Raw genomic sequence first — 13,364 nt, 5'->3', positions numbered from 1 at the left:
GAACTCACACAATGTCCATGGCCTGCTCTTGCACAGGAAGACTTCTCAAGTTGTTACAATGTATCAATCACTACACCCCCCCCAAACCACATGATCCAAGATGAAGGTTTTACTTTTCCCTTTCACCAGTGAGAAAATTAGGGCTCAGCCATTGAGTGTTCATACAGTTAATCTGACCTCAGGGAATGTGAAGCTCATTTACTCCTGCAGTCTTCTGCCTTCCCTAAAATGAGTGGTCCAAGAGAGTGAGAAAGGCAGAAGCTTCAGTGCTCTTTAGCCCTCATTTCAGAAGCTTCCTGGTCCCCTCTACCATACTCACTTCATTAGAAACTGCTTGCTACAATTTGTGATAGCCAAATCTTGGAAACAACCAAGATGCCCATCACCTAAGGAATGGATAAAAAAGATGTGGTATTTTTATACAATGGAGTATTACTCAGCTATAAAGAATGATAAACTTTATGCCTTTATATTTAAGTGGATGCCACTTGAAGATATACTCAAAAGTAAAATAAACCAGACACACAGGTGTAAATATTGTACAATCTCCCTAGTATAAGAACTCAAAGAAGAAATACAAATAGAAAGATATAATACAACTAAAAGGAAAGCAAGAACTTAAGGACTAGACAAAGAAGAGAGAGTAAGGAGAAGAGATAGGAAACATGACAAGGGCAAGCCATACAGTTATATGTACTAGATTGGTAAGGCAATGATCCTGAGAATCTTCAGAAGATTTTGAAATCTAGCAATTAATTGCAAGGATTCTCACCCTGACTAACTATATATACTGACACCTGTGAACTAAGCAACTGCACTGAAGATGGCAATTTGTAATAGTACATTCATGCTTGGAGTGCCTGTCATTCTGGTCTTCTGAATATGTGCTGCTTCTCATGACATTCCAGTTGCTGCCATGCTATCTCTTGGGTAGATGATTGTTTAAAAAGGAAGGGGGTGGTGAATGAAGGCAGGAGACAGGAAAAGGCATGGTACGGTATTGTCCTGCTGCAATGTGGTATATGGTTAGATTTCTGGACCTATGTGTAAGCATATATAATTCTTTATTCCTATTTTTTAAATATATTTTAATTTTTTAAATTTTTTTCATCATATTCTGTAGGGACTTAAAGTTTAACATATCAATACTTGATGAAAAATACCTGTTCCATGTTATGCCTAAGGTGTTTGATATTCAGACAGATAGTGAGGTTATGCTTAACAGTGTAGGTTGTATGGTAATAACAATAAGCTTGTCTTCCGGAGGGTTAACAACCTAAGTTTGTAGACCAAAAATTAGAGAAAAAGGAGGGACCAAGGAAAGTCAACATTTTGGCTCTAGCCTTCCAAGGTCAATGAAGACTCAGGACATATGAGAACTTGTACTATAATGACACGTAACTCAGTTGTGTCCCAAATTTTCTGATCAAGGAAATTATGGGGCCAAAGAGGAAAGTGATCGATGATGTAGAGTGTGCCTAAGGAGAGTCACATGGAGAGAAAACATTCTCTTAGGCTTTCACAGAGTGCAAATTGGTGAAGCAATGGCCGTGACTCATCCACATGGCTGACACTGACAAGGATCTGCAAACTGAGGTACAGAGTTACAGGATAAATCCTGAAAGGATTTGACTGACCTTATCAGACCCAAAAGCTACAATTCTTGTTGCATAGGTCTTGCTTTATCTTGGTCTTAACCTTCCAGCAGAAAAGTATAAAAACCAAGTATAAGAAGTAAAGCCATGTTGTTATGTTGAGCTGTAGGGCACTCAGGTCAACAATTTCTGACATTGCCAGTCAAGTGGAAGACCCAATACTATTATGGACTACTGGACTATTTTGGAATATTTTGCTGAGTTCACACACCTATAATATTTAAATGATGGAACTAAACAAAAAAAGGGGATACAGATGAATGACCATTTTGTATCTGTGTATTCAAAATGGTTAGGAGAGATATATAGTTACATTCTCTTAATTAATTGAATAGAGGGATTTGTTCTAATAGTGATTGTAAATAAGATATCATGTCTGCATCTTGCACAACAAATAACCACTAGGAAGACAGTATGCAATGTGTTAATTATTGAAACTGTCTTACCAATTTGATTTGAAACTGTTTCATTGCTATTTATTTCTCAATAAAATTATGGAAGAAAAAAAAAAAGAAACTGCTTGCTAAGTCCAGTCCACACTTAACATGGGAAATTAGCCTCTACTTTTGTAAAAGTGTCATAGAACTTATGGACATGTTTCAAACCACCACAGTCACTTCTGCATGAAGACTGGCAACTACATTCTTGGTCCTGGCTCCCAGGGCTGAGTGCTCTTTAACCATGTCTTGATCACCATTGGGGCCACCTAACCAGACACAGCATGGCACATAATAGGTAAGTGATAAAAGATTGAGACATACAGTAGTTGATTAACAGATTAAAAGTATGAAACACATGGATTGGATTAATTATGGCGATGTGTCCTAATGATGCGTAGGCAAGCTAGGTAAGGGAACTCAAATACATTGTTTTCCTTGGAAGGCACCCAAGCCTAGGAAGAGGATCTCTGCTCCCTTGGTCTCTAACTAGCTGTGCTTAAAAAGAAAAGTCACAAAAATGTCTTGCAGCCTTTGTAGACAGCCTCCCTTACCGTGCGACCTTTGCTTTCCGACTAAGGTCTCCCTTTTCTTTGCAGATTGCTTTGCTTCCCAACAATGCTGCAGAACTGGGCAAGTACATCACTGGCAACAAAGTGCTGGCCTCAAACACCTATCTTCCAGGACCTCCTGGCCTACCTGGGGGCCAGGGTCCCCCTGGTGAGTGTGGAGAGGGGCTCAGGAGAACCACCAGGATAGTCACAAGAGACCTGGGCTGTGGGGACCAGTGGGGTTCTCCACTTTCCATCATGAGAAGCACAGCACATGTTCTGAGAGCTGCCTCCTCTGTGTGTACTGAGGGCCTCAGGAAGATGGGCTTCTCAGCCTGAGAATGAATCCCTTACAACTGGTACTAATTTGGGAGGAAAAGATGATCGTCTTGGGATTAGGTATGATTCTTGAATATCATTTTAAGATGGAATCACCAAGCTGCTTTCTATCTGCATGGTGGAAAAAATTGAATATATACCAAAATAAATGGAATAATCACTGAGCTCTACCAATTCATGGCCCACTTCATGTCCACTGCTCCCCAGTTCTTTCCATCCACCCTTTTGTCTTTATTGTTACATCTATCTACAGTTTTCTTTATGTCGATTTTTGAGCTATAATTTAAGATGTACCCATTTTAACTCATCATTGAATTTAACAAATCTATACAACTTTGTAGCCAACACCTTGCATTAAGATATAGACATTCCATCACTCCAGAGAAATTCCCTTCCACCCATTTGCAGTCAGTGTACTCCCCTCCCCAGCTCCAGGTACTACCAATCTGCTTTTCTCTACCATAGCTTTGCCTGTTCTAGGATTACACATCAGTGAAAAATTTTAGCTTGTGTTCTTTTTATCAGGCTTCTTCAATTTAGTATATAGTTTTAGAGGTTCTGCCTTTTTAATTTGAAAAATAAAGTTTGATTTTTGCAATATTGGAAGTTGAATCTAAAGCCTTCACACCAAACTATATCCCCAGTGTCTTGAGACTAATCATTTCATTTAAAAATACAGTGAGAGAGAGACTGAGTGTGTTTAGCTCTTGAGAGGCTGAACACAAGCAAATTATGAGTCCAATCTATGAATGAGATCCTGTAGACCCTGTAGACCCACTACTAAAAAAAAATACAAAAAATAAAAATGCAGTGACAACTTCACAAAAAGTTACAGAATTTTCTATTGTATCATGAGCTCCTCCATCAATCAATGGCTTTTTTAATATCAGTAAAGGCAATGACATTAGTGTCAACAAGTGATTTTAAATCACTGTTTCTGTGACCACTAGTTATCATTGCTTAGCAGTGTGCTAAGTGTTTGGAACAATGTACATGCATTCTAAATAGACAAGAGACAGGCAGTGAATGCAAATAGAGTGCAAGAGTTTTCACATGCTCCTAAACAAGCGTGCAGATACTTCCTGCTGTGGGAGCTGAAAGAAACTAGAAGTTGCACTCTTTCCCATCTTGCAAGATAGCAGGCAAAAAAATGAAAAGCCAGACACTAAAGAGAAGAAACCCAAAGACCAGAAGGCTTCTGCTAGTGGTATTGATAAAAAGAGTAAGGTGAAGGCAAAAAAAAAAAAAAAACCAAAAGTCCAAGAAGGAGCAGCCTCACTGCAGACAAAATCCTGTCCTGGTTAGAGGAATTGGTAGATACTCCTGATCTACCATGTATTCCAGCAAGGCTTTGTACGAGAGAAAGTACACAGCTGCTAAATCAAAGGTTGAGAATAAAAAGGAGAAAGTTCTTGCTTCGATCACAAAACCAGTTGGTGTGGACAAGAATGGAGGTAGCTGGGTGGTTAAACTTCAAAAACTGCCTAGATACTACCCTACTGAAGATGTGCCCCGAAAGTTCTTGAGCCACAAGAAACCCTTCACTCAGCATGTGAGGAAACTTCCAGCTGGCATCACTCGCGGCAACATCTTGATCATCCTCACTGGGCGTCACAGAGGCAAGAGAGTGGTCTTCCTGAAGCAGCTGGCCAGTGGCTTGTTCCTCAGCTATGGGGCTACCTGCAATCTATTTTTGCTCTGCCAAACAGAATTTATCCTCACAAATTAGTGTTATAAATTTCCTGTGACTGGGCCTCTTAGCCTTAATTGTTTTCCTCTATGAAGAACACACCAGAAATTTGTCATTGCCACCTCTACAAAAATTGACATCAGGAAAGTGAAAATCCCCAAACACCTCACTGATGCTTATTTCAAAAAGAAGAGGCTGCAGAAACCCAGACACCAGGAAGGCGAGATCTTCAACACTGAGAAAGAGAGATGCCAGATTTCAGAGCAGCGCAAGGTGGATCAGAAAGCGGTGGACTCACAGATTTTAGCAAAAATCAAAGCTGTTCCTCAGCTCTGGGGATACCTGAGATCTGTTTTTGCTCTGACAAATGGAATTTATCCTCATAAATTAGTGTTCTAAGTTTCTTATTAAGAACCTAATTAAATGACTGAAACGTTTAAAAAAAGAAAGAAAGAAACTAGAAGTTGCTGTAACCTGCAGCGACCAGGGATTTGGGGCTTTATCTGTCCATAAACAATTGGTAGAATCCATCCAAGCAGAAAGGGCATGGTTAAGTCTTAGGCTAGACATTCAGTAAGAATCAAGCTTCAAGGGCTGGCCAGATAGCTCAGCGGACTAAAGCACCTGCTTTGGCAGAATGGTGTGGCCAGGGTTTGATCCCTAGCCTGCCATCCAAGCCCTGCCTCCGGGTGTGCTGAGATGATGGTTGAGACTGGGCCTTGTAGCACACACCTGTAACCCCAGGCTTTGGGAGGCTGAAAACAGGAGAATCACCACAAGTCTGATTTACAAAGTGAGACCCAGTATACTCTGTAAACCCTGCCCTAAATTCATTAAAAAAAAAAAAAGAATCAAGCCTCAGAGCCTTTCCTGAAGGATTTGTGTGTCTTCAACACTTACTCTCCATCCAACATAGGTGCCCTGGGTCTCAGTCTGAACAGAGAAGTGGCCCAAGACCTGGGCTTGTTCTCTTGTTCACTCCTTTGCCTTGCGGTTCTCTGGGTTGTGGCTGAGTTTTCTCCACAGTTGCCTCACACAGGCAGACTCTTGCTGCTTCTAAGAAGTCTGTGGTCTCTCCTTACACAGATTCCCAGTGCAGTGTTCTTCACCCTTCTATAACAGAATGCTCTTGTTTTACTTCCCTGGAAGAAGTTCATCACCAGGCCAGTTGGCCTGTCTGACCAAGGACAGCTGCAGGAGCAGGGGAGCTGTTGACTGGCTTTAAATAAATGACTTATTAGCTCTCCTCTCCAGCTCTACCATCTAGCTTCTAATGTGCAATGGAGCTGCCCACAGTCCTTCATGGAACAGAAATCTTTCAGAATGATCTAGTTCCTTACGTAGAGACATTCTTATTTTCTACTTCTAGTGTCTTTGATGTGCTCCATCGAGATGCAACAAAGCACCTAGAAAGCTAATACATTTTTCTCACCTTTAAGTAAAAGCTCATTCTAAGGACTGTGATCAGTCACAGGTTAGAGCACCCATGTAGGACTGATTAGATACAACAATTACTGTGAAAGGGAAGGAAGTTGTTCAATGAGAAGGAAAAAGTAGGATGAGGAAAAGGACAAATGAAAGAAGGGAAATATATATTTAGGTATATATGCTGAATAGTTTGGGTAATTGTACTGTTTATTTGTGCTGGTCTTTTGAAAGGAACAGTAATTGCTTGATTTTTTTACTCTGATTTTTTTCTTCCTCTTTTGAATGTCTTATAACTTCTTTGTTATTGTTTTTTTTTTCTTTAAATGAATCTTAGATGTTTATATCTGGTAATCTGAACAACTAATTTGAAGTTCTCCACAGGACACTGTTGTCACTCAATAGTAATGTATGTTCTTGGGGAGATATAAAATTTTGTACCTCACAGTCATGACATAATCTATGATTGGGTGTTGAGGGAAAGGCCAACTGCCTCAAAACTTATTGTTTTAAGGAATATGATTTCATCAGTAGAATAATCCGCTTTGATAAAATTAAAGCTTTCATGATTCAATCACTTCCCAAAAGCTCACCAGCAACCAACCCTTAAACACTATGAGCCTTTTGGGGGACATATACCAACCCACTAACAGTTTTGAAGAATTTCTGTTTATGCAGCTTTTAAGTTTATTGATATTTTCATCGACTTTGACCAATCTGGTGATAATCCTATAAAAAAAATTTTATCTCTAAATACTGCATTTATGTCCATTTGACTTTTTCCCTCTAATTTCCATCTCTCTGCTGAAATTTTCCATCTATTGCAGTGAGCCATCTATCCTTTTCCACTAGCATGTTTATCATAATAATTATTGTTATTTTAAAATATCTGGGGCTGGGGAGATGACTCAGTAGAATAAGCACTTTCCTGGCAAACGCAAGGGCCCGAGTTCAATCCCTGATTCCGGGAGCGGGGGGGAGATTTTTAGCTAGTGGCAGTAGTGGCAGTGCTGGGTGGCATGGGGTGTTTCTCGGTTCGTGTTCGTCCGCAGAGATCTCTCTCATCTCGCTCAGCTGCGGGAAATCAGGCTGAAGCGACTGAGTCCACGATGGAGAGAGAAGAGGAAAAGTTTCCTAAGCTCTTAAGTTTTGAAACCACAGAAGAAAGTCTGAGGAACTACTATGAACAATGGGGAAAACTGACAGACTGTGTGATTATGAGGGATCCTGCAAGCAAACGATCAAGAGGATTTGGTTTTGTAACTTTCTCACCCATGGCTGAGGTTGACACTGCCATGGCTGCAAGACCTCATTCAATTGATGGGAGAGTGACTGAACCAAAACGTGCTGTAGCAAGAGAAGAGTCTGGCAAACAAGGGGCTCATGTGACTGTGAAGAAACTGTTTGTTGGTGGAATTAAAGAAGATACTGAGGAGCACCACCTTAGAGATTACTTTGAAAAATATGGAAAAATTGATACCATTGAGATAATTACTGACAGGCAGTCTGGGGAAAAAGAAAAGAGGCTTTGGCTTTGTTACTTTTGATGACCATGATCCTGTGGATAAAATTGTGTTGCAAAAATACCACAGCATTAATGGTCACAATGCAGAAGTAAATAGGCCTTGTCTAGACAAGAAAGGCAGGAAGTGCAAAGTTCAAGGAGCAGAAGAGGAGGGAGCTTTGGTTTTGGGGATTCACGTGGTGGCAGAGGAAATTTTGGACCAGGACCAGGAAGTAACTTTAGAGGAGGAGCTGATGGATATGGAAGTGGGCGTGCATTTGGTGATGGCTATAATGGGTATGGAGGAGGACCTGGAGGTGGCAATTTTGGAGGTAGCCCTGGTTATGGAGGAGGAAGAGGAGGCTATGGTGGTGGAGGACATGGATATGGAAACCAGGATGGGGGCTATGGAGGCGGTTATGACAATTATGGAGGAAACTGTGGAAGTGGAAATTACAATGATTTTGGAAATTATAACCAGCAACCTTCTAACTATGGTCCAATGAAAAGTGGAAATGTTGGTGGTAGCAGGAGCATGGGGGGACCATATGGTGGAAGAAATTATGATCCAGGAGGCAGTGGAGGAAGTGGGGTTATGGTGGAAGGAGCCGATACTGAGCTTCTTCCTATTTGCCATGGGCTTCACTGTATAAATAGGAGAGGATGAGAGCCCAAGGTAACAGAACATATTCAGGTTATCAAAATAACAATATTAAGGAAACTCTTATCTCAGTCATGCATGAATATGCAGTGATATGGCAGAAGACACCACAGCAGATGCAGAGAACCATTGTGTGAATGGATTGGACTATTTAATAACATTACTTTACTGTGGAGGAAGGGTTGTAAAAATGCCCTTGAGACAGTTTCTTAACTTTGTAATTGTTATTTCTTTCTAGTGGTCTTTGTAAGAGTGTAGAAGCATTCCTTCTTTGATAATGTTAAATTTGTAAGTTTCAGGTAACATGTGAAACCTTTCTTAAGATTTTTCTCAAAGTTTTGAAAAGCTATTAGCCAAGATCATGGTGTAATAGGACATAACATTTTTCCTTTAAAAAATTTAAGTGCGTGTGTAGAGTTAAGAAGCTGCTGTACATTTATGATTCAATAAAATAATTCTAAAGGAAAAAAATAAAATAAAATATCTGATGGGTCCTAGCCAGATAGTTCAGAAGACTAAAGCACAGGGACCAGGGTTCAATCCCTGGTGTACTGTACCGGCCCCACCCCCATGGCACACTGAAATTGAGACTGGGCATGGTGGTGTGTGCCTATAATCCTAGCACTTGGAAGACTGAAAACAGGAGAATCACTATTAGTCTGATGTGGGTAATGAGACCCTATAGGTCCTGTGCCAAATACATTTTTTAAAGATATCCCCATTGGATAACTCCAGGACCCAAGTCATCTCTTGAGTCTGTTTTTGCTAACTGTTCTATCATTTAACAGTGGTTTGTTTTGCTTTTGCTTTTTTCATGTGGCTCAAAATATTTTATTGGATGCTGCACATCATTTGTAGGGGAACAGCAGAGTACATAGTAATCAGTTAATTAGTCCTTGAAATGGGTGACCTCATCTTTTATTGGGGTGTATTTTGCAGTATAGATTTTCAGATTCCTCCAGTGGTAGCATGTTGTGGCCTTGTGCTTAGTGGGTGCAAGAATACCAATGGGGTTTTCTGGGTGTCTGCACTCTACTCTGTTTTCAATAGCACTTAACCTCTCTCTACGCTCTTGCCCTTTCCCAGTGGTAGACTTCAAGTATTGCTTCATGCTGGAATTGTGATAACAGAGAACATTTTCACCTCTCCCACTACAGCTGAGGTTGAACTGTGCATGTGAACCCTGCAGTGTGATCTTCTCACCCACACTCACCTGCAACAGGCCTTGAGTCTGTCGCAAATCTTGAGCAGGACATTTCTCCTCTTACTGTGGGTATCTGTGAAGGGCTGTAGGACAGAGAGTTTGCTACCCCACTTCAGTGGCTTGAGACTTTTGTACCAAAAGGGTTGCAGTTAGGAAAATTACACAGTAAGACTTATTTTAGAAATAATACTAGTATAGAAATGTAAAGGAATGGGTGAGGAGTAGAGAAGATTGGTGGAAAGTAGAGGGACACTAACTGTGAAGAAAGAGTTGCATCAAGCAAAAGAAAGGCAAAGACCTAATGTGTATTCTTAGTGCTTCCTATATGTGGCCCTATGCTAAGTGCTGTGTGTGTGTGTGTGTCTAAAATCTCAGTCATTACAGCCATTATATAAAGAGGTTTTTTATTAGCACAGGCATAGAGATGAGAAATTAAGGTTCAGTGGGTACAAGCAATTTGTTAGAGATTCAGATCTAGGTTTCTCTGACACTAAAACTTGCACTCTTAACCATTATCCCAATGTGATTGTTACTACTCACATATGATAGTATACTGCTGTGATGGAAGACATAGAGGCACAGACAGTTATAAGTAGCATTGGGATAGGTCTGGTCACTGGTTGGGTAAGGAGGTTGTGGAAATAGGAAAATATTGGCAAATTCTCAAGTTTCTTTTATGACTAGCAGTCCTTAAAGAGAGAGGAAGATGGGGAAGTCACTTTGATTAGGTTACATTTAAAATTCCCATGGGACACTTTTGTGGTGGTATCAGAAGGTAGCGGGGGTAGACCCAGAGCCCAGGCCCAGTGAGTGAGTGAGATGACCCAGGGCCCACTGGATCCGGAATAGGCCAGGAGCGCAGGCTCGGCCATCTGAAGCCCACGGATCCTGAATAGACCCAGAGCCCAGGCCCAGCATGTAAGTGAGACCGCCTGGGGCCCACGGATTCTCATTCAACCCAGTGTGCAGGCCCAGTACAGAACCCTTCAGCAGAACTCCCTACAAAGAGGCTAGAGGCAAGACCCACCCAGCTGGTTCAGGAGCAAAACATCCTGCCAGAGAGACACAAAGGGTTCAACTCTAACAGCTGCAGCAGAAAGAAGTGGAGCACAGCAGCCAGATCCAAGCAACACCCACCTGGAGGAATCTGAACTTTGTAGATCCAGACCTGGTGCTAATAACTCTATCTAAGCTCTACACCAAAGGTCAGAAGACAATGGTATATAAAATGACAAAGAAAAGGAACAAAATGCAGTCTTAGGCCCTGAGTCCACCCAGTACAATTGCAGAAGACACTAGCATAGAGGAAACTGGAAATCACACGCAAGATATCTCTGAAATAATAGCATTGGCAGTAAAGAAACAACTGCAGAAAGGTATAGAAGAAATCAGATCAGAAATAATTTTGGAATTAAAAAATTTACTGATAATTATAATCAAAGAAGTACTAAGTGCTTCTAAAGAATACACTGATAAAAAAATAGAACAGAATATAAAAATGATGGAATCCTTGAATAAGCAATTTGGGAAAGATATAGAACGTATGAAACAGGTTCAAAGTGATATACAGGAAATTAAAACCTCAATCACAAGCTGGCAAAACCATTTGAGTGAAAGTGAAAATAGACTTTCTGACCTTAAAGACACCATTAAAGCTAGTGAAAAAGTAAGAAAAGATCTCTTTAAAACAACTAGGATGCAGGAAAAAATAATTCAATACCTGCAAGATGATGCAAAGATGAACAATGTGAGACTAATAGGCATCAATGAGAAGGAAGGAGTCAATACAAATGATATAAAAAGAATATGGGCAGAAGTAATAGCAGAAAACTTCCCAAATATGGGACAACAATCTGACATTCATGCAACCAAAGCATATAGAACTCCAAATAGTATCAACCCAATGAAAACCACACCCAGACATATAATAATCAAGATTCCAGAAATTCAGCATAGGAACAGTATACTAAAATCTGCTAAAGAAAAGATACAGATCACATTTAAAGGAAAACTCATCAGAATAACAGCAGATTTCTCTTTACAAACCATCAAGTCAAGAAGAGCATGGATCAAAATACTTCAAGTCTTGCAAGAAAACAAATTCCAACCCTGACTGATATATCCTGCAAAACTCTCTTTCAAGTATAATGGAGAAGTGAAATACTTCCATGACAAAGAACAACTAAAGAATTTCATGATGACAAAGCCAAGCCTACACAGACTACTAAATGATGTTCTAGAGAGGGAGCAAATTGATCACAGGCCCATGAATGAGAATGGAAAGAGCCCACCAAATAGGGCAAACAATTAAACACAGGAGAATAAGAGGTATACAACAGTAGTCTTTCAGTTATTCTTTTGTGTTCAGCAGCAAAATATTTCCTTCAGCACACTCTACAAATGGACTTCTCTTCCACCCTATGGGTCATGATTCCACCTGAGTCTACAGGGTGCATTTCAAAGAAATAGCTGTAGCTCAGTTCCACAAGTGATGCCTAGTCACCAGTAACTGTCACGGTCATTATGCATGTCCACAACACACTAGAACTTTGTGCAATATCCTATCCTCAAACTGTTAGAAGTGCTGGTCATTTACTTGCCATTCCAGTGTTTATCTTGTGCTTTACTCTTAGTACTTCTTTGCTATCATGAAAACTTTTTCTTAGTTCAATTGTTTTGAAACATTTAATTTTAATTAATTAGTATTTAATTTTCTCAATAGTACGTAATCTTAATTTTTGTTCTAAGATTTATACTCTATGTTTGACTTACAATTTATTTAAAAGACATTGTATGATATCTTCTCCTAGTATTAGAAACTTTTAAAAGTGTATTTCCATTTTCTGTTGACTTTGTATTACTTCTTCCATGTCTTTTATACACACATACACACACATATATAAAAACATATGTGTATAACCCAACATAAGATTGGTACTGTTTCACAGAAATCTGCAATGACCTTTAAATAAGGGTTCATCTAATATATCTTTTATATAGTCCTGCATAACTATCATATTTAGAGCTCTTTATTGTTCATCCAGGAGTATACTGCAACTTCTCTTGCCTTTTGAATTATGCTCTTTGTTATTTCCTATTTGCTACTTCTGCAGGTATTAAAATATTTCAAGTTTGAAAAAAAAAACAAGAAGGTAGGAGGACAGTGCAAAGAGAAGTGACCACGTAATCTCCTGCACATGGTCATCTGCCAGGGCCCCTTGCTTACCACAGACTGTGAGCTAATGAGCTGTTCTTTGATTACAGGCTCACCAGGACCAAAGGGGAGCCCAGGCTTCCCTGGCATGCCAGGTCCTCCTGGGCAGCCGGGCCCACGGGGCTCAATGGGACCCATGGGACCATCTCCTGATCTGTCCCACATTAAGCAAGGCCGGAGGGGCCCCGTGGTCAGTATCTTATCAGAGATCCACTTACAGTTATGGGGAAAATTTTGCATCCTATGCCTTTTCCTTCTGTTAAACAAGATCCTTGTATATTGTAGGGTCCACCAGGCGCACCAGGAAGGGATGGCTCTAAGGTAAGTCTCATGAGGGATCCGCACAAGCTGGAGGTCTGCTTCCACATACTATGCAGGCACCAAGCAAAGTTCTGTGACCTCCCTGCATTGCATGTAGCAATACTAAGCCATAGATGTTCAGGCTGAGTATTCTAAATCCTAAAATCTAAAATCTGAAACTTTTCAAACATTGACATAGTGCTCCAAAATTTGGGGATTTTGAAATATTTCAGATTTCATGTTTTTCAGAATATTGGTGCTTCATTGGCAATTTATGCAAACATTACTAAATCAAAAAAAAAAACTCCAAACTCTGAAATCTCCAATGCTCCTTATTTTTTTTTTTGACTCTTTTGGTCTCCAGTGCTTTTTTTTTTTTTTTTT

At 40.1% G+C, this 13,364-nt stretch overlaps 1 protein-coding gene and 1 pseudogene across 1 annotated transcript in view; both read left to right on the top strand.

The window, feature by feature from the left end:
• Ccbe1 (collagen and calcium binding EGF domains 1) overlaps window positions 1-13,364 on the top strand; it is a 316,756-nt gene that overhangs the window by 292,451 nt on the left and 10,941 nt on the right. The window contains exons 7-9 of the mRNA XM_004647915.2: window positions 2,692-2,812; window positions 12,731-12,870; window positions 12,966-13,001. Of these exons, the coding sequence (XP_004647972.1) occupies window positions 2,692-2,812; window positions 12,731-12,870; window positions 12,966-13,001 (297 nt within the window). The remainder of the gene's footprint in view (window positions 1-2,691; window positions 2,813-12,730; window positions 12,871-12,965; window positions 13,002-13,364) is intronic.
• LOC101563519 lies at window positions 7,207-8,268 on the top strand (annotated as a pseudogene).

The sequence above is a fragment of the Octodon degus genome, unplaced genomic scaffold, assembly GCF_000260255.1.
Source record: "Octodon degus isolate 3935 unplaced genomic scaffold, OctDeg1.0 scaffold00339, whole genome shotgun sequence".
In the NCBI taxonomy this organism is placed as follows: Eukaryota; Metazoa; Chordata; class Mammalia; order Rodentia; family Octodontidae; genus Octodon; species Octodon degus.
The sequence above is the reverse complement of the archived record's forward strand: the minus strand, read 5'-3'. Positions and strand labels throughout refer to the sequence as shown.